Consider the following 24,675-nt stretch of genomic DNA (forward strand, 5'->3'; position numbering starts at 1 on the left):
AGCCAGGCCTTTCATCCACATTCCCCGGCCATAAGCTGAACGCACACACAGAGAGGGAATAGTTTCCTGGGTTACGCATCCCCTCCATTCCTCACCTACTCCAAGCAGCCCATGGCAAGGAAAAAGTTCTCTGAGACCATGCCTGGGAGGAAAAAAGAAAGTTTACTGCTTCTTTTATCATGTTTTATGTTACTTTTTCAAACAGTGCTCTATATGATTGGAAAATTCAAAACCCACCATTCTCTGAAAAAAGTAGAAAAACCACCCTAGTCCTGACAGGGGGATTGTTGCGGGACAGATTTTCCTTCTGTCCAACACTGACCAAGGGGACTTTAAAAACTATTTTGCCGTGTGCTTTTTAGAAGGATTAAAGACAGCTGCTAAAAAGATTTCCTTCATCACCCAGTTGGCCCCAGATATTTCAAGAAAGTTATAAAAGTTTAAAAGTTGAGCTTCCACAGGAGGCCTCCACGCCGCCGCTTGTGCCGCCGCCATGTCTCTAGTGATCCCCGAGAAGTTCCAGCACATTCTGCGAGTACTCAACACCAACATCGATGGGCGGCGGAAAATAGGCTTTGCCATCACTGCCATTAAGGGTGTGGGGCGGAGATATATGCTCATGTGGTGTTGAGGAAAGCAGACATTGACCTCACCAAGAGGGCTGGAGAACTCACGGAGGATGAGGTGGAGCGAGTGATCACCATCATGCAGAACCCTCGCCAGTACAAGATCCCAGACTGGTTCCTGAACAGACAGAAGGACGTGAAGGACGGAAAGTACAGCCAGGTCCTGGCCAACGGTCTGGACAACAAGTTGCGTGAGGACCTGGAGCGACTGAAGAAGATCAGAGCCCACAGGGGTCTGCGCCACTTCTGGGGTCTTCGTGTCTGCGGTCAGCACACCAAGACCACTGGCCGCCGTGGCCGCACTGTGGGTGTGTCCAAGAAGAAATAAGTCTCTGGGCCTTCGCTGTTAATAAAGATTTATATACCTGGAAAAAAAAAGTTTAAAAGTTGAAAGGTGTAAATAGGTCCTAGTTGCTGGAGGTAACTCAAAGGTGCTTTGAACAACAGAGAACTGGTTGAGACAGGACCTTTTGTGAAACTAAAAGCCACTGACACCTTCCCTTATAATGAGACACTGTTAGACTTATAGATAGCCAACAAAAGTCAGAGTTTTGTACTCTTTTAGAAGAATATCTTCTTTTTTCAATTTATTATAATTTATTCAGATTACATCCTAAATATTATCCCCTCACTTGTATCTTCCCTAGATGTCCTTCAACCAAAGAATGGATGAAGAAACTGTGACACATTTACACAATGGAATACTTCTCAGCTAGTAAAAAGAAGGAAGTCTTGAAATTTGCAGGCAAATGGATGAAACTATACTGAGTGAGGTAACCCAGACTCAGAAAAGCATACATGGCATATACTCACTTATAAGTGAATATTATCCCAACATAGATGTCCTCTGAGAGACTCCACCCAGAAGGGGATCGGGACAGGTGCTGGGACTCGCTGCTGGACTCTGGGTGGAGCGATGAAAGTGGTATGGAAGAATGAGGGTAGAAGAATCTTCTAACTGAATGTCTTCCCCCAAATCAAAAGATATGGTTGGAATATATAGCAAAGATTCCAGAAACCAACCCCTGCCCCAGGCCTGACCCAACAGCAAGTTTCTATAATTGTTCAATTAACTTGTTCAATCACACCATCCAGATGAAACAATATCCAAAACCCTTGGAGACAAAAAGAAAAATTGCAGTTCATATTGCCAGGCTTGCAGACACAGGTGTCCTGGTGCCCATGCCAGTCACCTTGTGTGGTGATTTAAAACATGGTCCTCACAGGCCCTTAGGAAGTGGCACTATTACCAGGTGTGACCTTGTTAGAGTAGGTATGGCCTTGTTGGAGGAAGTGTGCCACTGGAGGGGGCTTTGAGATCTCAGAGCCTTAAGCCAGGCACAGTGTCTCACTCTCTTGCTGCTGTCTGCCGATCTAGACCTAAAACTCTCAGCTGCCTCTGCAGCACCATGTCTGCCTGCACACTGCCATGCTCTTCACAACAATGACAATGAACTAAACCTCTGAACTGTAAGACAGCCCCAATTAAATGCTTTGGCTATGAAAGGTCATTGTTGAGGTCCCACTATTAGAAGGGGGCCAAATCAGAAGACCAGTTCTAACTGGTTCTAATTTTCTAAGAGTTGTTATCATCATGGTGTCTCTCCACAGCAATAGAAACCCTAACCAAGACATACTGTAATATGGGTCTCCTGCCTATAAAGAAACCCGGGACCTCTTATCCTTATAAGTCTGATTCTTCTAGAAAAGCAGGTGTACACTGTCTTGGACATGAAAGATACATTCTTCAGCCTTGCAGAACCAAAACCTCTCAATTAATAGAACTTCATTGTTGTGGGAAGGTAGAAAAAAATAAATGGGACATGAAGAAAACAAAACAAAACCAACCAACCAAAACAAAACTTCTAACAAGGCTCTCATTAGAGCCCAGTAAGGAGTGGCTAGGCCTCCTTCCTTCACTTTGATTTGTGTCTGCTGCACCCCATATAGTGGGGGATTTTCACTTCACAACATTATTTTAGGAAGACCTCTCCAACTGCTTCCCAGGCCGAGAGTCCAGCACTTGGCAGAACTCTCTAGGCATTCCTTCCTCAAGTCACTACATGCCCTCCAGTCCTCCAAGGAGGCTAGTCATCAAATTATCTAACAGGCCTGACTGACTTCCAAGTCTACCACCAGTTTTCCCTTGTCAAGTTTGATGATATCATCTGTGTCAAGCAGGTAGCCAAAGGGGTGCTGAAACCGACTTGAAAAGGGTCCTGCATGACAGCGTTTGCTGGCGAGGATGTGGAGAAAGGGGAACACTCCTTCATTGCTGGTGGGAGTGCAACCACTTTGGAACCCAATCTGGCGCTTTGTCAGAAAATTGGGAATGGGACTACCTCAAGACCCAGCTATTCCATCTTTGGAATATACCTAAAAGATGCTCCACTACACAACAAGGAAATACGTTCAACCATGTTCATAGCAGCCTTATTCATAACAGCCAGAACCTGGAAACAACCTAGGTGTCCCTCAGTTGAAGAATGAATAAAGAAACTGTGGTCCATTTACATCATGGAATACTACTTAGCTATTATAAACAAGGAAATCCTGAAATTTGCAAGCAAATCTATGGAACTAGAAATGATCATGCTGAGTAAGTTAACCCAGGCCCAGAAAGATACAGACGGCATATACTCACTTATAATTGGACACTAGCCCAACAGAGATGTCCCCTGAAAGTCTTCACTTAGCTGGAGATTGGGATAGATACTGGGACTTCCTATTGGGACTCTAGGTAAGAGAGATAAGGAAGAATGGGGAAATAGAAAGATCCAGAGGGTCCTAGAATCCTACAAGAAGACCATTAAGGCTGGTGGATCTGGACCTAGGCAGGTCAACTCAAACTACTGTACCAACCAAGGACAATGCATGCAATAAACCTAGAACCCCTATCCAGATCTAGCCAATGGATACCACATTCTCCACAATTGTGTAGAGAGCAGGGACTGACTCCAACATGAACTCTGGTGCCCCATATTTGACAACTTCCCCTTGGTGGGGAGATCAGGTGACACTCAGAGGAAGAGTAAGAAGGCTACCAGGAAGAGACCTGATAGGCTGTGATCTTATAGTGAGGGACAAGGTCCCCTTCTGTCACAGACCTAGGGGAGGGGAATAGGATGAATGAAGGACGGAGGCAGAATGGGAAGATACAAGTGAGGGAATAACAATTTGGATGGAATCTAAATAAATCACTTAAAGAAAAAAATTTAATCCCCTGCGGGGACACAGTCCGGGCGGAGCACTTGTCCCACCACTGGCGCTAACTCAGAGCAGCCGCAGTTCTCCTGCTGTGGCGCAGGCTTGGTGACGTGCTCGGTTCCATCCTAGGCACCACCTCAGCTCAGCGGCAGCTCCCCTGCGGGGACACAGTCCGGGCGGAGCACTTGTTCCACCACTGGCGCTAACTCAGAGCAGCCGCAGTTCTCCTGCTGTGGCGCAGGCTTGGTGACGTGCTCGGTTCCATCCTAGGCACCACCTCAGCTCAGCGGCAGCTCCCCTGCGGGGACACAGTCCGGGCGGAGCACTTGTTCCACCACTGGCGCTAGCTCAGAGCAGCCACAGTTCTCCTGCTGTGGCGCAGGCTTGGTGACGTGCTCGGTTCCATCCTAGGCACCACCTCAGCTCAGCGGCAGCTCCCCTGCGGGGACACAGTCTGGGCGGAGCACTTGTCCCACCACTGGCGCTAACTCAGAGCAGCCGCAGTTCTCCTGCTGTGGCGCAGGCTTGGTGACGTGCGCGGTTCCATCCTAGGCACCACCTCAGCTCAGCGGCAGCTCCCCTGCGGTGACACAGTCCGGGTGGAGCACTTGTTCCACTACTGGCGCTAACTCAGAGCAGCCGCAGTTCTCCTGCTGTGGCACAGGCTGGACAGAGCTCTCGGTTCCACCAGCTCTAAGACTCTGGTTGGACACAGTGTACAGTTTGAATCCAGAATTCCTGGCTGAGATTGGTGGTCAGTTCGGGCCCTGAGTCAATAACTGACCACAGCACGCACTTTGGGCCAAAAGGCCCTAGTGGAGCTTGGTGCGTAGTCCCAGCCCAAAAATTCTGGCTGGGCCCTGTGTGCATTTTGGGCCCAAAATCCCTAGCTGAGCTTGGCAGACGGTTCTGGCCCTGAGAATCTAGCTGAGTTCTGCCCGTGGTTCGGTCCCAGTGCTCCTGGCTGGACTTGGCAGGGAACACAGAAGGCTGTGGATACCTTGGCCTGACCCAACGCTCATTCAGAGACCCAGAACAATTGCAGGATCCACAGCAGAGAGGGACTGAGGATCACTGGCTGTGAGAGACCAGAACAACAGGGCTAACCTCCTAACATCCACACCAGTGAAGCTTTGAGCTCGCAGCCTAGGGAAATCGTAAGAAAACAAGTGAATCTATCATCAGACACCCTCCATTCAACTCTGGAAGCTACCCAACAAAAACAAAGACGGCAAGATGTCTAAAGGACAACGAAAAAGCATACGCAAAAAACCCCAAAACAACATGGCGTCTCCAGTTTCCAGCTATCCCAAAGAAAACCACCCAGAGAACTCAAATACAACGGAAATACAAGAAAATGACCTCAAATCCTTAGTAATGAGGATGATAATGGAGGAAACAAATAAAATTCGTAATCAAATGCAGGAAGACGCAGACAAACAGGTGAGAGACATAAAAGAAGCACATAGAGTGGAACTGGAAAAATTGCAGGAAAATGCAAACAACCAGATGAAAGAAATAGCTAAAACGGTTCAAGCTCTGAAGACCTATAAAGAGGCAATGGAAGAAACTCAGGAATATACAAAAAATCAGATGAAAGAAATCAAAAAATCAGTTCAAGATCTGAAAATGAAAATGGATTCAATGATAAACACACAGACAGAAGAAAAACGAGAACGTGAGACCTCAGAGAAGAAGGCGAGCAACACAGAGGTGAGCTTTTCTAACAGAATCCAAGAGATGGAAGAACGAATCTCAGGGCTAGAAGATACAATCACAGATATTGAATCAACCATTAAAGAAAATGCCAAATCTGGAAAACTCCTGACACAAAACATCCAAGAAATTAAGGACACCATGAAAAGAAGAAATTTGCGGATAATAGGCATTGAAGAAAGAGAAGACATCAGACTCCAGGGCCCAGAAACTATTCTCAACAAAATCATAGAAGAAAATTTCCCCAATCTAAAGAAAGAGATGCCTATAAACATACAAGAGGCCTACAGAACACCAAATAGAATTGACCAGAAAAGAAAAACTGCCCGCCACATAATAATCAAAACACAAAACATGCAGAACAAAGAAAAAATATTAAAAGCTGCAAGGGAAAAGGGCCAAATAACATTTAATGGTAAACCTATCAGAATTACACCTGACTTCTCAGCAGAGACCATAAAAGCCAGAAGGTCCTGGACAGAGATCCTGCAAACCCTAAGAGAACACAGATGCCAGGCCAGACTACTTTACCCAGCAAAATTATCAATAACCATTGATGGAGAAAACAAAATATTCCATGACAAAAACAAATTCAAACAGTACCTATCCACAAACCCAGCTTTACAGAAGGTACTAGAAGGAAAACTCCATCCCAAAGGGTCAAGCTACAACCAAAACTACCCAGGAAATAGATAACTATCCCATGGCAAAAACACAACTACACAAACGCTCGACTGGAAACAACATCAAAATTAAGACTCTTAACAGTCACTGGTCATTAATATCTCTCAACATCAATGGCCTCAATTCTCCAATAAAAAGACACAGACTAACCGAATGGGTACATAAACAAGACCCAACATTCTTCTGCATCCAAGAAACACATCTCACCCATAATGAAAGGCATTACCTCAGGGTAAAAGGTTGGAAAAAAATATTCCAAGCAAATGGTCACAAGAAGCAAGCAGGTGTAGCCGTTTTAGTATCGAACAAAATAGACTTTCAACCAAAATTAATCAAAAGGGATGAGGAAGGACACTTCATACTTATCAAAGGTAAAGTCAACCAAGATGACATCACAATTCTGAACATCTATGCTCCCAATACAAGGGCACCCACATATGTAAAAGATCTCCTAAAAAAGCTTAAACCACACATCGATCCCCACACAATAATAGTGGGAGACTTCAACACCCCACTCTCACTGAAGGATAAGTCATTGAAACAGAAACTAAGCCGAGAAATAACATCATTAACCAATGCCATGGGTCAAATGGATCTAACAGATATCTATAGAACCTTTCACCCAAACAAGAAAGAATACACCTTCTTCTCTGCACCCCATGGAACCTTCTCCAAAATTGATCACATCGTAGGTCACAAAGCAAGCCTCAACAGATACAAGAGGATTGAAATAATACCTTGTATCCTATCAGATCACCATGCTCTTAGGCTGCAATTCAACAACAACAGAAATAACAAAAAGCCTACACGTTTGTGGAAACTAAACAACTCTCTGCTAAATGACACCTGGGTCAGGGAAGAAATAAAGAAAGAAATCAAGGAGTTTCTGAAATTCAATGAAAATGAAGAAACAACATACCCAAATTTGTGGGATACATTGAAAGCAGTGCTAAGAGGAAAATTCATAGCACTAAGTGCCTTTAAAAAGAAATTGGAAACATCGCACATAAGCATCTTAACAACACAACTGGAAGCCCTAGAAAAAAAAGAAGCAGAAACACCCAAGAGGAGTAGACGCCTGGAAATTATCAAACTCAGGGCTGAAATTAACAAATTAGAAACTAAGAAAACAGTCCAAAGAATCAACAAAACCAAAAGCTGGTTCTTTGAGAAAATCAACAAGATAGACAGACCATTAGCCAAACTAACTAAAAGGCAGAGAGACAGTATTGAAATCAACAAAATCAGAAATGAAAAGGGAGACATAACAACAGACACTGAAGAAATTCAAAGAATCATAAGATCCTTCTTTGAAGGCATATACGCCACAAAATTTGAAAATCTAAGGGAAATGGACGATTTTCTTGATCAAGTTCACTTGCCAAAGTTGAGTGAAGAACAGATAAACAAGTTAAATAGTCCCATTTCCCCGACAGAAATAGAAGCAATCATCGATGGTCTCCCAACCAAAAAAAGCCCAGGGCCAGATGGTTTCAGTGCAGAATTCTACCAGACCTTTAAGGGCGAGCTAATACCGATACTCTTCAAGCTACTCCAAAAGATAGAAATGGATGGAAAATTACCAAATTCATTCTATGAGGCCATAGTCTCATTGATACCTAAACCTCACAAAGACTCAACAAAGAAAGAGAATTTCAGACCAATTTCTCTTATGAACATAGATGCAAAAATACTAAATAAAATACTTGCAAAACGAATACAGGAGCACATCAAAGATATCATTCATCATGACCAAGTAGGCTTCATTCCAGGCATGCAGGGATGGTTTAATATACGGAAATCCATCAATGTAATCCATCATATAAACAAACTGAAAATAAAAAACCACATGATTATCTCCTTGGATGCAGAGAAAGCATTTGATAAAATTCAACACCCATTCATGTTTAAAGTTTTAGAGAGATCGGGGATACAAGGCACTTTCCTCAACATAATAAAGGCTATATACAGCAAGCCAATAGCCAAAATCAAAGTAAATGGTGAGATACTCAAGGAAATTCCTCTCAAATCGGGAACAAGGCAAGGCTGCCCACTCTCTCCATATCTCTTCAATATAGTACTCGAAGTTCTAGCCAGAGCAATAAGACAACAAAAGGAGATCAAGGGGATCCAAATGGGAAAGGAGGAAGTCAAATTATCCCTCTTTGCAGATGATATGATAGTGTACATAAGTGACCCTCAAAACTCCACCAGAGAACTCCTAAAGCTGATAAACACCTTCAGCAAATTGGCTGGATACAAAATTAACTCAAAAAAGTCTGTAGCCTTCCTATACACAAATGACAAGCTTGCAGAGGAAGAAATTAGGAAAACCACACCCTTCACATTAGCCACAAGCAATATAAAATATCTAGGAGTTACCCTAACTAAGCAAGTGAAGGACTTGTATGAAAAAAATTTCAAAACTCTGAAGAAAGAGATTGAAGATGACCTGAGAAGATGGCGTGATCTTCCTTGCTCATGGATCGGGAGAATTAACATAGTAAAAATGGCCATCCTACCAAAAGCAATCTATAGATTCAATGCAATCCCTATCAAAATAACTACACAATTTTTTAAAGACATTGAAAGTTCAATTCTGAACTTCATATGGAAAAACAAAAAACCCAGAATAGCTAAAACAATCTTGTACAATAAAAGATGCTCCGGAGGAATCTCCATACCTGATCTCAAACTGTACTATAAAGCAATAGTACTTAAAACAGCATGGTACTGGCACAGCAACAGGCTGGTTGATCAGTGGAATCGAATCGAAGACCCAGATATGAATCCACACACATATGGTCACTTGATTTTTGACAAAGAAGCCAAATCCATTCAATGGAAAAAGGATAGCATCTTCAACAAATGGTGCTGGTCTAACTGGAGGTCTATGTGTAAAAAAATGAAACTGGACCCATATTTGTCACCTTGCACAAAACTCAAATCCAAGTGGATTAAAGACCTCAACATAAAACCAGAGACACTAACTCACTTAGAAGAAAAAGTGGGAAAGAGCCTGGAACATATTGGCACAGGAGACAACTTCCTGAACAGAACACCAACGGCCCAGGCCTTAATGTCAACCATTAATAAATGGGACCTCATGAGGCTGAGAAGCTTCTGTAAGGCAGGAGACACTGTCAAGAGAACAAAGCGACAGCCTACAGACTGGGAAAAAATCTTCACCAACCCTACATCTGACAAAGGTCTAATATCCAAAATATATAAAGAACTCAAGAAATTAAACACCACCAAACCGAATAACCCAATTGAGAAATGGGGCTTGGAACTAAACAGAGAATTCTCAACAGAGGAGTATCAAATGGCTGAGAAACACTTAAAGAAATGCTCAACCTCCTTAGTCATCAGGGAAATGCAAATCAAAACAACTCTGAGATTCCATCTTACACCCATCAGAATGGCTAAGATCAAAAATTCAAGCGACACCACATGCTGGCGAGGATGTGGGGAGAGAGGAACACTCCTTCATTGCTGGTGGGAATGCAAACTAGTACAGCCACTTTGGAAATCTATCTGGTGCTATCTCAGAAAAATGGGAATAGGGCTTCCTCAAGACCCAGCTATTCCACTCCTTGGAATATACCCAGAAGATGCTCCAGCACACAACAAGAAAATTTGCTCAACCATGTTCATAGCAGCCTTATTCATAATAGCCAGAACATGGAAACAGCCTAAGTGTCCCTCAGTAGAAGAGTGGATAAAGAAACTGTGGTACATATACACTATGGAATACTACTCAGCTATTAAAAACAAGGAATTCCCGAAATTTGTGGATAAATGGATTGAGCTAGAAATGATCATAATGAGTGAGTTAACCCAGAAGCAGAAAGAATCAAATGGTATATACTCACTTATATCTGCATACTAGCCCAAGGGGCATGTCCCACGAAAGCCTTCACTTACCAGGAAACTGGGACAGAGGGGAAGGCATCCTATTGGGACTCTAAATGAGAGACGCATGGGAGAACAGCAAAATAAAAGGATCCAGAGGGTCCTAGAAATCTACAAGTAGAACAATATGATAGGCAGATTTGGGCCCAGGGGTCCCGCTCAAACTAAGGCACCAGCCAAGGACAATACAGGAGGTAAACTTTAAACCCCTTCCCAGATCTAGCCAATGGTCAGAATATTCTCCACAGTTGAGTGGAGAGTGTGATACGACTTTCTCACATACTCTGGTGCCTCACATTTGACCATGTCCCCTGGAGGGGGAGACCTGGTGGCACTCAGAGGAAGGACAGCAAGTAGCCAAGAAGAGACTTGATACCCTATGAGAATATATAGGGGGACGTAATCCCCCTCAGGAACAGTCATAGGGGAGGGGAATAATGGGAAAATGGGGGGGGGGGGAGGAATGGGAGGATACAAGGGATGGGATAAACATTGAGATGTAACAAGAATAAATTAATAAAAAAAAAAAAAAAAAAAAACTATAAAACCAAAAAAAAAAAAAAAAAAAAAGAAAAAAATTTAAAAAAGAAAGAAACGGGCCCTTCATGGTGACGACTCTCCCCACTCTTACAGCTACCATGGGTCCCCTACACCCAGGCCAAGAAAGTGGAAGCCATTGATGACAATGACAATGTTTCCCAGACTATGACCCCACTAAGGTTTCATCAGGCCCCGGGCCTTTCCACTCCTTGCCCCTCTACCTCCTCCTGAGTCTTGTTTGGTGTGAATACAGGGTCATGGTCCAACCCCTACCATCCTCAAGCCTGAACCTAGGAAAGACTGATATAAAGGATGAGGGGGCTAACGTGGCTATGGACCACCAACCCATATTCCATCCTGACCTTTGCTTACTGATGCTCACTTTGTCAGTCTGGTTGCTTTGGAGAAAGGAAAAACACGGGTGTTTATCTTTTAAGATAGAAATACAGATTTTACTATCCTATCCCTACCTTGTGGCTGAGCCCCCTCATTGCCAGGAACAAGGGGTTTTTAGTTGCAGACATAAAGCAGAGGTTTCCTGAACACACTCCTGAATCCCACCTCCTACTGTCTAGGAAGGTGAGGGATCCCCATCCCTATTTTTCACTCTTGACTTAGTTAATCATTCCCAGCGAGAAATCTGCTAGGACTGCTGGTTGTGTACAGATCTGCAGCACCAGTATTACATAGGGATAGGAACTAACCAGACCATCATCAGCCCATTGAATGGCAAAACCCTTCATAACTGGGGCAGCCAAAATTAATGTTACAGGACTTCCAAGGGGTGGGGCCTTGTCTAGTATCGAAAACCTTTAACCTCTGCACTTCCCCTTATTCTGTGGTTGTTTGTTTGTTTGTTTGTTTGAGACAGGGTTTCTCTGTGTAGCCTTGACTATCCTAGACTTGCTTTGTAGACCAGGCTGGCCTCGAACTCATAGTGATCCACCTGCCTCTGCCTCCCGAGTGCTGGGATAAAAGGCGTACACCACCACCTCCTGGCCTTCCCCTCATTCTGATGCCTGCTATTCTGCCTTGAGAGTTAACTCATATAGACAATGGCAATATTACTGGGCCTCTAGGACTACTTGATGGGCACATTCTAGTGGTTTGGCTAAATGTGCTTCTTCTGATGCTTTCCAGGCTGAGAGACCCTTTTTATGCATCTTAGTATACAGTCTGCCCCACGTACACCAGTAGAATGGTAAAGAAGGGAAAAATACATTTTAATATGGACCCTTGAATACAAAGAGGGAAAAGAGCTGTTGTTATCCTTATCACATTTCTGGTCAGAGCAGGTATAGCTGGCTCAGTAGCCACAGATACATCAGCTTTTATCATGGGAGATAAAACTTTTACAAAACTAAGCAGACAGGTATAGAGGTATTAAATTTTTCATTTCTGCACTAAAATAACAGAATCCCTTCCAGAAAATTGGAGAGGCATAAACTAACTTCTCATGAGGGGACTGTGTATGGCTTTGGGGAAAAAAACCCCTATTCTTTCTATGGTAATTATTCAGGAGTAATTATAGAAGATCTTGCTGTGAGTGGGGAAAGCCTCAAAAAGGAAAAGAGACAGAGACATAAATCAGATCATTGCTCTCAATCTCTGTTCCCTTGGCCCTGGCTAGCTACTCTGCTATCAGCACTGGCTGGGCCTTTAATTCTCACTCTGATTGAATTAATGGCAGGGCCCAAGCCTTAGACTATATAGTCAGTTATGCATCAGTTCAGTAAAATTAATGGTCCTTGGGACCAACTACACATCTTGGAAGCAGGATGAGTACATAGTTGACCAGTAGGGAATGTAACAGGCTCCCAGACATTAGCACAACTCAGCACATAGGTAGCACCACCTGCCAAAATGAAACCAGAGGCCTATTCTGTCAAAGTCCATAGCTCTGGGAAAGTCTCTAAATGTACCAGCTTTGCTCTTTGGCTTCTGTGTTTCTGCTTCTGGCTAACTGATCTTGTTCACTGAAGTATATCAACACAGGACATTTTTTCCTCTCTAAAACTCACCCCGAGAAAGACTGGTGACTATACTGGGATTCCAAACACCAAGTGTAGTTGCCAGCCAGCTAATAGAAACAGCTTTTAAACCTGTGTCTGAGTAGTTTTCTCTGACGGATACCCCACAAGAGATAACATATGAATCATATGGTTTCATTTTACAATATTCTTAATATAAAACTGGTAAGTGTAAGGATTTAATAATGCTGGACTACATTGTTAAATTTCCCTTTCACAGTGTGGATTATAAGAGATACAATCCTAGCAAACAATAAAATTCAAAACCTGGTGGTTAAAAATCTCTTGTATGTATAATTATGCATCTCTTACACACACACATACATAACTATACAGTTCCAGCTAAAATTTTCACTCCTTGATCTTTCTCCCAGTTCTGCACCATTATACCTACTGTTTGAGGATATAAATTAAGTTTAATAGGTGATTACTCCTGATCTAAAATGAAATTTTCCTACTGAATAATCAATCAATCACCCTCCTCCACAATATACAGCTCTTTATTCCAAGGACTGAGAAGGAAACCTTTCTCTGTGCTTTTAGATATGATATATATATATATATATATGCATTTTAAAGGTTTTTAATCATTACTGCCTCTTTGAAACCATACACACAAGTGGACAAACAGACTTCTCAGTATCTAAGGCAAGCCAACGTGAGCTGCAAGTCTAAGCATTTTTTAATGATCACTTACATGTTTCAAGGCTTACAATCTGTTAAAAAAAAAAAAGAGCTTTTTTAAAAAATCCTATATACTTATCTAATTTGTTCTATAATGTCTCTTTAGACTTGCTTTTCCAAACTAAATCTGGTAAAATTTCAATATAACCAAATAGATCAATCAGGACTCACAGATGAGATCAGTGATAATTCAGCTATTAAAAACTGGCCTTGGGGCTGGAGAGATGGCTCAGAGGTTACCAGCACTGACTGCTCTTCCAAAGGTCCTGAGTTCAATTCCCAGCAACCACATGGTGGCTCACAACCATCTATAATGAGATCTGATGCCCATTTCTGGCCTGCAGGTGTACATGCAGGCAGAGCACTGTATACATAATAATAAATAAATCTTTAAAAAAAAACTGGCCTTGTCAAAAATAAATTTAAAAAATAGGCCTTTTCCCCAGAGTTCTACCTCACCACTCCACATAAGTTATAGCTGTGAGATCAAACTAGGCAAAAGAAACCAGAATTGAAAGATAATCGATTGTTTTAAATACTCCATGCAAATAAGATAGTTCATCAGTACATATATGGACAGAGGGAAACATATCATCAATCTAGCTTTGTTTTATGTAAATTTTGGTTGTTTAAAATGTATACTTCCTTCATCTGTAACCCTTAATCCATTAGGCCAAACTGTCTTAATTACTTTATGTTTAGATATAATAATCCTAATGTATGTCACATAGGGAAATAAGGCAGAGCCACACCACGATGGCTTGGAGTTGTGATGAGACCTGGGAGTTTCTCTCAATGACTTTACCAGCTGTTCCTCTCTTCTGAAGACTGTTGCCATGTCTACCACTTAGCCCCCCCCCCTTCTACATAGATCCCTGGAATGATCCTAACAATGTGGAACATTCTAATATTTAATAAAGAACGTGCAGTGTCCCACATACACAACATGTGATGCTTGGCCAACGAGTGAACGTGAATGAGAACCCCTGTGAGAAGCTGTGTCTACAAAAGTTGGTTGAACAATTCAATGTGGAATGAATGTTGGAATGTTGCAGGTCCAGAACCTGATTACAATCCTCCTTGGTCTGTGTTTGATGCTCTGAAGAGCCACTCACTGACCACCTTGATGTTGTACCGAGCATCCTGTGCCCTGCACATGAAAACCTTTTGGAATGTATTAACAAAACTCTATTGTCTGCAATTACAGGGCTAAGAATGCTATCAGTCCTGAGGCCTGTGGCTGAAATTGCTCCTCTTGGCTCTAACACACCTCTCTGATGTTTCCACCCATGTATTTGAAAAGGGCCTTGCTTTATGGCTATATTTGTCCTCTTACTATAAACGCTCCGTGAAACAACTTGCATATTGGAGCGTGGAGTACAGGGCTAATCTACATCTGTTCCTGGGTGACAAGCACTTACATTTGGCTCCAGAACAACCATTTTTTATGCACTTTGAGGTAATAGTTGTGCTTTAATGTCTAAGATAGCAAGTCTTTTTTATTTGTAATTAATTACTTAATTTACTTTACAATATAATAGAAGTTTTCTCCCTCTCTCCTCTCTTTCCAGTCCTTTCCCTCACCTCCTTCACTTCCCTGCATCCACTCCTCTCTTTCTCTTCAGAAAAGAGAATGCCTCCCATGGATAGCAGCCTGGTTTGGCATATCAAATTGGAACAAGAGTAGGACACATCTTCTCTTATCAAGGCTAGACAAGACAGTGCAGTCTGAGGAAAGGAATCCAAAAGCAGTCAACAGCATCAGAGACAGCCCCTGCTCTTGCTGTTAGGAGTCCCACATGAAGACCAAGCTACACACCACTTACATCTGTGCAGAGGGCCGAGGTCAGTCCCATGCATGTTCCCTGGTTGGCAGGTAAGTCTCTGTGAGCCCCTTTGTGTCCAGGTGAGTTGACTCTATAGATTTTCTCCTGGTGTCCTTGGCCCTTCTGGCTCCTACAATCCTTCCTCTCCCTCTTCCACAGGATTCCCCAAGCTCCACCTACTGTTTGGCTGTGAGTCTCTGCATCTGTTTCCATCAGTTGCTGGGTGAAGACTTTCTGATGACAGTTTTGTTAGGCTCCTATCTGCAAGTATAACAAAATGTCAGCGATAGTGTCAGGGGTGGGCTCCTCTCATGACATGGACTCAAGCTGGACTGGTCGTTGGTTGGCCACTCCCTCAATTTCTGCTCCATCTTTTACCCCATCTTGTACTCCATCTGCTCATCTTTTATCTTATAGGCAGGACAAATTGTGGGTTGAAAGTTTTGTGGCTGAGTTTCTGTCCCAATCCCTCTACTAGAAATATTTTTTCTGGTTACAGGAGATGGCGGGCTCAGGTTCCATTTCCCCTCCATTGCTAGGAGTCTTAACTAGGGTCATCCTCATTGATTCTTGAGAGTTTCCATTGCCCTGGGTTTCTAGATTATCCCAGAGATGCTACACACACACCTCAATTCCAGTTGTCTCTTCCAGCACTCTCTTCCTCTGGCCTCCCTGAATCTGATCTCTCCTGTTTCCACACCCACCTCTACCCCGTCCAGTCCCTCAGTCCATCTATGATATCTATTCTATTTCTCCATTTCAGTGAGATTCACACTTCTACTAGAGTCTGCAGTCCTCATGGAACCAGCCTATCTGACAGAAATGAAGCTATTTCAGGCACATCGTGTCTTCCCCACTTCAGTTCTCAGACTACTGAAACACTAGACTCTGTTCTTCTCACAAATTAGAATTTTCTCATGAATCTCTGAGAGTCAGGCAGGAATGAATCTAAGGCCATAGGAAGAGCTCGTCTCCCTGAGAAGAACTCCCACCTTGTCAGATGACCTTGCAGGAGAGACTGGAGCTAAGATGATGACAAGTGTGTCCTTGTCCAGTTCTTTGTTGTCAAACACATGACTCTGGAGAGCCTTAGTGAATGCTTCTGACATTGAATCCACGTCTGTAGTGATGGGGACACAACCCCATAATCCCAGGATTTTGGAAGCTGCATCATCAGGGTTGTGAGTTTGAGGATATTCCAGCTCAGAAAGAAAGAAAACAGGAGAGTGGTGGAGAGAGAGAGAAGGATATCAAGGAAAAAGATACAGTTTGGTCATTGTACCCAGAAGAGTACTTATGTGGAAAATGGCAGGTGCATGTAGTCCATGCAGCCCTTGTGGGAATATAAAACATGAAGTACGTGGAACAAAGTAGAGTACACATCAATGCTCTTGTCGTTGGTGGGTTTTTTTTTTTTAATGTATTACACATGTTCTTGTGATGCTTTCCTGTGCAACATTTCCTTTTTGTCCTTTTTATAAACATCAAGACCCCAATTACTCATTAACCCTTCTAGATTTTTCTATTACCAGCTGCTCAAACCCAGCCCTAAGGATTAATTTACCTGAGTATTTCAAGACCATGGGATTTTTCGATCTACATCTATTTGTGCACGTGTGTTGCTATAATTAACTGAGATAGTGTGTGTGTGTGTGTGTGTGTGTGTGTGTGTGTGTGTGTCCTGCATGAACTGTGGGTTCCAAGAGGGTATTTTTCTTCTCCTTGCTGTCCCAACGCTCAGTATAGTGGATGGAACGCGCGCGCACACACACACACACACACACACACACACACACAATGAGCAACGGGATGCACGAGTGGATGTGTGAATGAATACGTAGACAGGGATGGATAGATGCATGGGTGGATGGGCGCAGGAATTAGCGGATAGATGTGTGGATGTGTGCACGCATGCATGAGTGACAGCTGTGTGGAAGGATTTTCCGCTGGAGATAGGGGATAAAATACATGTAGAGCCCAGCTTCCTTCCACCTTTTTTAGGCCTTTAGAACAATGAAGGAAAGCTCCCCTATATCAGCAGTGTATTTGCTGGCCCCTTCTTTCTTTCCACCTTCTAGCCAATAGTCCTCTGGGACAGAAGAACATAGGACTACTGCTGAAAGATGCTCAGCACTTCATCTGACAGTCAGGTTTCCATGGCAACTGTTTCCACAAAGCATGACAGCAGCTCTACTTCTCTTCAAGCCTCGGCTTGGTGGGAGACAGCATAGAGACACTCAATGGCATTCTCCAGGACAATTTGTGCTATGCCCCCATTGCCCTGTCATGACATGCTCTTATAAACTGTAAAGCCTGCTTTTCTGTAAAGGTTTTGGGGGTTTTGTTTGTTTTCTTTTCTTTTCTTTTTTTTTTTTTTTAATCCGTGGTGGAAGAAGAGGGTAGAAAATGAACAGCAAATGCTCCTTAAATTGGTCTCCAGCTCCTCTTTCATAGGCAGATTTGAGCATTAGTGAGAGGAAGCACTGTTTGCTGCTTAGGAGCTTCTGTGAGGAAAAACTGTGGCACAACATGGCAGGCGTGCAGCACTGAGTCCTTGGGTCAAGGGCCTGGCCCTGAAGGACTTGTCCTGATACCTTGGTGCTTTAGGTCTGTTGTTTACTGGGTCTTTGACACAGGAACTAGCGCTGCATTTCCTGCAGAAATCACCTGGAGGGGGGACCATAAGGAACAACAAAATCCCCTCGTTGTAACAAACAGAAGTCTGGTGACACATCTGGGAACTCTGAACCTGGAGAAGTTTCTTTTTCTTCATGGACACTGGTTTTGTTTGTTTGTTTCTTGTTTGTTTGTTTGTTTGTTTGTTTGAATAGTTTTTGGGAATGGACAATGGTATAGTGAAGAATTTCAACAATGGCCATTTTCCGGTTATATTCCCATATATAACAATGAAAGAGAGAGACAGAGATAGAGATGAGAGAGAGAGAGAGACAGACAGACAGACAGACAGACACAGAGACACAGAGAGAGACAGAGACAGAGAGACAGAGACACAGAGAGAGACTCTTACTGGCTTAGAGCTTGCCAAGTAGGTGAGGCTAGTTGGCCAACAAGCAGCAAGAATCGCACTGTCTCTGCCTCCCCCGTGCTGGGATTAGAAGAGTATGCCACTATGCCCAGCTTTAAAAGACAAACAAAAACATAGTTCTGAGACTCCAACTCAGGCCCTCATATTGCAAGACAATCTATTTAGCAATTATCTTCTCAGCCCTTCTTTTGTTTTTAAAACTATTTTTATTTTTTAATCTAAAACTTTACCTTGTTTTTATTTCCATGTTTTCCCCCTCCTTTTCGGTCATCTGAACTTTCCATCTTGTGTGATAGTCCAAAAGTGAGCCATTTGACCAGGGATGATGGGGAGGGGGGACGCCAGAGTATCCTCTTAGGATCTAGCCTTTACTGCGGACCTCAGTGGGCCCTGTTGTGAAGGGATCACCTCCTAGCGGGTTTCTTGGAAAAAAATAATAAAAGGAAGGAAGACTGTACAAAACTGAGATAAATCCAACCTGCTTCTCACAGGTTTCTTGATCTTTTTCTTCTTCTTCTGTTTGGCAACTCCTGGCATGGCTCTTTATCCACACTGCGACAAGTTGAGGCCACTCTAGTCACGGTTCTCATCTTCTCACCTTGGTTGGGCGGTGACCAGATGGAGAACAGGCTCTATAGAGTAGTCTACACATGGGTGCTATCTCACACTTGCAGCTCTTCCTGTGGCTTCATGCTTCAGGGCTGCCTTCGTGGCCCACCAGGCAGGGAAAGCAAAGCATTCCATAATAGTGAATGGCATGGCTGATAAGCATTACTTTTTCCAGTGTGGCTTAAAGCTTATGTGTTTTTTGCATGAAAGGGTTATTGAGAAGTATTGGTCTACCCACATCCTAACAGTTTCTCAGGTGTGTAAAAGTATTAAAATCTTAACATCTATAGGTTCCCTCCAGTCAATTTTACTGTAGGGGGAAATCCTGCACCTATTAAGAGAAATGTCAGATAGATATTTGTTGTAGCTTTATATTTTTTCATTTGCTTTTCTTTTCTTTGGTGGACATCTAGCTCAGAATCTCCTACATACTAGACAGTATTCTGACACTGAGCTACATCCCAGGCCTTCACCTTGTAAAGGGAAGTATGTTGCATGGTATTTCACCTTTCTGGAAGACTTGGAGACATTTATTAGAGTAGAAAAACAGTGAATGACATTTCCTGGGGTCGGGGCAGCTTCATGACAGGACTCTTATTTGCATGGGTCAATGACAGCGGAAGCTGTCCTTATACACTCCAGGTGGGAAGGAGAAAGAGGAAGCCTTTTCTTTTTTTATGTATTTCTGGCAACTTGCAGTGACATCTTAGAAGAAAGCCAGGAATTCTCCAGAACTCTGGTTACGTGGTGTACTTTTTCCCATAATAAATAAATATCTATGGTAATATTAGTGCTATGTTCATACTTAATATCCTTTTTTCTTAAACATAAACCCTTATGTTTTACAAGATTTGGCTCCCACAGAACCTGGATCCACTCCTGCTCAGGTGGTACAGAGGCATTTCTGGCCTTTTACAGTCCAGGATTGCCATGTTCTAGTTGTTGCTGATTCTTTTCTGCTTGTCCTTTGGAGGAAGAAAACATACAGTGAAGCTTTGGGGATTCCTTAACCATAGAGTTTCCTCCGTTTGAACATAATGTCTAGAATGTTTTCCTACTCATTTCTCACCTCCCTTATCTACACTTGATAGTGAATGATCCTCCCTACAGTGCTCAAGTTATATTTTTATTATTTCCTTGATAATGGATGAAAGTTTTTGACTTGGAAAAAAATAATAAAAGGAAGATTGTACAAAACAGATAAATCCAACCTGCTTCTCACAGGTTTCTTGATCTCTTTCTTCTTCTTCTTTTTTCTTCTTTTTTTATTAATTTATTCAGATTACATCTCAATTGTTATCCTCTTGCTTGTCTCCTCAAGTTCCTCCTTCCCTCCCTCTTTCACCCTATTTCCTTCCCCTAGGTCTGTGACAGAAGGGGACCTCCTTCCCCACTATATGGTCACAGCCTATCAAGCCTCGTCTTGGTAGCCTGCCTATTCTTTCTATGAGTGCCACCAGGGCTCCCCACCAAGAGGAAGTGATCAAATACGGGGCACCAGAGTTCATGTCACAGTCAGTCCCCACTCTCCACACAGCTGTGGATAATATCCTGTCCATTGGCTAGATCTGAGTAGGGGTTCAATGTTTACTGCAAGTATTGTCCTTGGTAGGTGCAGTAGTTTGAGCAGACATCCTGGATCTAGATCTACCCATCATGATGTTCTTCTTGTATGTTTCTAGGGCCTTCTGGATCCTTATATTTGCCCATTTTTCCATACTTCTCTCATGTAGAGTCCTAATAGGAGGTCCCCGCATCTATCCTAATCTCCTGGTAAGTGAAGACTTTCATGGGACATCCCTTTTGGCCTAGTGTTCAATTATAAGTGAGTATATACCTTGTGACCCTTTCTGAATCTGGGTTAACTCACTCAGTATGATCATTTCTAGTTCCATCCATTTGCCTGCAAATTTCAGGATTTCTTTGTTTTTAATAGCTGAGTAGTATTCCATAGTGTAAATGTACCACAGTTTTTTATCCATTCTTCGATTGAGGGACATCTAGGTTGTTTCCAGGTTCTGGCTATTACGAATAAGGCTGCTATGAACATGGTTGAGCATATGTCTTTGTTTGGTAAAACATCTTCTTGGCATACTCCAAGGAGTGGAATAGCTAAGTCTTAAGGTAGCCCTAGTCCCAGTTTTCTGAGAAAGCACCAGATTGATTTCCAAAGTGGTTGTACAAGTTTGTACTCCCACTAGCAATGAAGGAGTGTTGCCCTTTCTCCACATCCTCACCAGCATGTGCTGTCTGTCATTTGGGTTTTTGTTCTTGGCCATTCGGATGGGTGTAAGATGGAATCTCAGAGTTATTTTGATTTGCATTTCTCTGATGATTAAGGATGTTGAACATTTCTTTTTAAGTGTTTCTCAGCCATTCAATATTCCTCTCCTGAGAATTCTGTTTAATTCTGAGCCCCATTTCTTAATTGGGTTATTTGGTTTGGTGGTGTTTAATTTCTTGAGCTCTTTATATATTATGAATATTAGACCTTTGTCAGATCTAGGGTTGATGAAGATCTTTTCCCAGTCTGTAGGCTGTCGTTTTGTTCTGTTGACAGTGTCTTCTGCCTTACAGAAGCTTTTCTAAAAAATATGGAGCGCTTTACAAATTTGCATGTCATCATTGCCCAGGGGCCATACTAATGTCCTCTGTATCGTTCCAGTTTCAGAATATGTGCTGCCTAAGAGAGTATAGGTTTCTTGATCTTAATGCACTCATCAGACATGGGCCATGCATCCACACTCAGCACCTGTGGAGTGGGCTTGAGGAGGCTGCAGAGACACGGGATCCGGCTATTTGTTGTCTTCAGTGGTGGATGCTCAGTAACTTTCTTTCTTCTGGTTGGGTGTCTATGCTCTCTAAGTGCTTCCCCAAAGGCATGGTTCTCATCACCCCCAGAATTAGGATGGAGTTTCTGAGAGGTCATTGCAGCAAATGGCCAGCAGGAGGCTGTAGCATTTAGTGGCCTCCCAGGTTTAGATTTCTAGGAGGCAGATTTAAGAAAAGCAAGGAGACTAACAATTGACATGACCATGATTTAATCTACTAACATTTAATTTGTATAACTTATTTCTCCTAAACATCTTGATAGCACTTTCAAAGCATTGGAGGATATGGCATTTTAAAATGTTTTTATTACTTTAAAGATTCATTGACAATGAGACAGGTTACCTCGTTGCAACACCCAGCCTACCTCAGAGAAGATGATGAGCATCAAAGAACCTCCTTATGGAAATGGCTTCAAATGTGGCAAACTAGCCACTGGGCAAATGGTCCTCATTTCTTCCACAGACAGAATTCTGCCTGAAAAGAGGGCAAGCTTAGATGCAGGCAGAGTCGACAGCCAAACTCTGCCAAGACAGGATAAGTATGTCCTCAATAGTTTCTGCTTCACAAATATATCTGTCAGATATATTGGGCCAGAAGGCTGAAGAAGATCCTCCAATGTCATAGAGAGTTTTGGGTGACAATTCAGGTAGAAAATTGTCTCTGTCATCTTTTCATTTGGAAAGCTACTAACCTGTACTCCCAGCATACTCAAATAATCAAGTTTACTCCTTCTCAAGTTTCTGAGGGAGTTGAAGACCAGGGAGCTTAGTTTTACAATGAAGCTCAATTGTTTAGGGGGTTAAGATGTTTTTAGGTCTAGATAGGTATTCTAAGTTGATAATTACAATATGTGATGGAGATTGATTTACATCTAGAAATTTAGATGCATCAAGATAGGAAAGATGTCTTCTTCAAGCCTGTCAAATACAAATAGCCAAAACACTAAGAATGTAACATTTATGTAATTTCTGATTGTGTCATGGTTCTTCTTGCCATAGGTAATCTATTGTCTGTGGGGGGGGTGCGTGTATGGGGGGGAGTGTGGGTGTGTATGTGTGTGGGGGTGTACAAAAATAAAATAATAAAAAAAAAACACTTTTAATGGAAAAAAAGAAAAAGAAAAGAAAAGCAAGCTGAGGTGAGCATTGCTTTTCCCCAGTGTTTTCTGATGTACATTCTGGTGAGAAATAACTCATGCTGTTAATATTGACTACTGTAGTACTGACATGTTACCAGTACTCACCAGTAACAATAATATGTTTTGTTTTGTTTTGTTTTGTTTTGTTTAGTTAAGAGCTTCTGTGAAGCCCTGGCTAGCCTCACAGTTGCTATGTAGAGAACGCTGGACTCACACTCACAGAGATCCCCCTGACTCCACCTTCTAAGCACTGGGGTTAATGGCAAGCACCACTAAGTCTGGATAATACATACCCTTAAAAGACTTTGTTCCCAATCAAGACTTTATTTTCGGACACAGCCAACCTTTGTTGATTGGTAGAATTAGCCAACAAACGCAAACCAACGAGAGACGTCATTGTCTTTTGCACCCATTACCTGGGGCAGCTCTAATGGGTACAGCATGACTCATGAATTCTTTGCCCAGGCAGTCTTCGGGACCATTTCTGACTCCAAAGCTGGTGCCTCCCATGATAAGTGACTATGAAATCTACTGTTCAGTTGTTCTTTAACCACAATCAGTTGTGATAACAAGACATCGTGTGCAGGACATGTGAGACCCGCATTGTTTTCTGTGCCCATCTAAAGAACAGAGGATGAAAGTCTTTCCTGATAAAGCATTTTTGCCTAAACTACAGTGAATCAGGAAACTCAGGGACAAGTGCCTGGGCTCTCAGTTTTGCCACTTTGTTGCGTGATGTTGGCTTGCTTCTTCTGACACTCCCTTGTCAGGACAATTGGCTTCTACAACTCCAGCGTTTAAACATTTATGCACTTTTATCCTTTGTTTCTTGCCACTGCCATATATAAGCCATAAGATCTCGAAGGGTCCCTGATGTAAAACTTACCATCACCGTGTGTCTGAGGCTGTGGTAAACTGATGTTACTCTTGTTCAGATTGTTGTGGGAGATAAAAGACAGTGTGTTGGATTTTGAATTTATACAGATTTAGAAATCTCATACCTTATGCTCTCCAGGTGTTTATAAGTTAGTGAGGATTCCAGTACAGTATTGTGATACCATGAATGCAAGACCAGGGGCCAGAGGTGAGCTTTGAGTGGCATTCCAATGGGGAAGTAAACAGTAATAAGACAAAGACAAGGAAGCATGAAGTCAGGGCAGCAAGGCAACAACAGTATAACCAGACAGAGCTGCAGGTTGTTAACTTGAACTTTTACAAAGAAAACCAAAGAGTAACTGGGGCCTCTGGCACACAAAAATCTGGGTTCGAAGTTCTGGCACTGGCAACTGCTTTGTGAAACTGACTTTATCGCTCTGGGCCTGTGACTCATTGATACAGCAGAAGTGCAGACAATCCTCTGGCAGATGGCCATGACTCTAACCTCTATGATTCTGTACTTGAACTGATCGTAAGAAACCAAGGCGAAGTTGCAGGGTGGCTAGCGACCCTGAAGGCATCAGCTGAGTCTTACTGGGCACGATGGAAATGGGCAGCAGCATGCAGCAGAACACAGCTTGTCAGGGTAAGTCATGAGATCCCAACACTTCTCCTCCGGAGGTGAAAACCATCAAGACTCTAGAACCCAGAATGCCTGGTATGCACCGTGTGGGCTGGGCAACCAGGTGCTAAGAGGTGAGGCAGGGGGTTCCAAATGTGCCTTCAAGCTCTCTTGTGAAAAATGATTGAGAGCTAAGCCTACCCTCTGTGTACATGCTGCCCCCTAACCCCCCCCCCCCGCCACTACCATATTGGCAATGGAATGAAACAGCCTATGCATACCCAGACTCCAGAGGATTAACCCTTTAAAGTTGAATGTGTCTTT

The 24,675-nt window shown here is 42.8% G+C and overlaps 1 protein-coding gene and 1 non-coding gene across 2 annotated transcripts; one reads left to right on the plus strand and one right to left on the minus strand.

Annotated features, from left to right (window-relative positions):
- Window positions 1–466: 466 nt before the first annotated feature.
- On the plus strand, window positions 467–1,004 carry LOC127187031 (40S ribosomal protein S18-like). Its single transcript, XM_051143286.1, is given in 2 exon segments — window positions 467–610; window positions 613–1,004. Coding segments are annotated over 2 exon segments (459 nt in total). The 5' UTR covers window positions 467–493; the 3' UTR covers window positions 955–1,004.
- Window positions 1,005–21,471: 20,467 nt separating this feature from the next.
- On the minus strand, window positions 21,472–21,578 carry LOC127187334 (U6 spliceosomal RNA). The gene has a single exon (XR_007830479.1). It is a non-coding gene; the product is annotated as a U6 spliceosomal RNA (small nuclear RNA).
- Window positions 21,579–24,675: the final 3,097 nt, after the last annotated feature.

The sequence above is a fragment of the Acomys russatus genome, chromosome 3 (genome assembly GCF_903995435.1).
Source record: "Acomys russatus chromosome 3, mAcoRus1.1, whole genome shotgun sequence".
In the NCBI taxonomy this organism is placed as follows: Eukaryota; Metazoa; Chordata; class Mammalia; order Rodentia; family Muridae; genus Acomys; species Acomys russatus.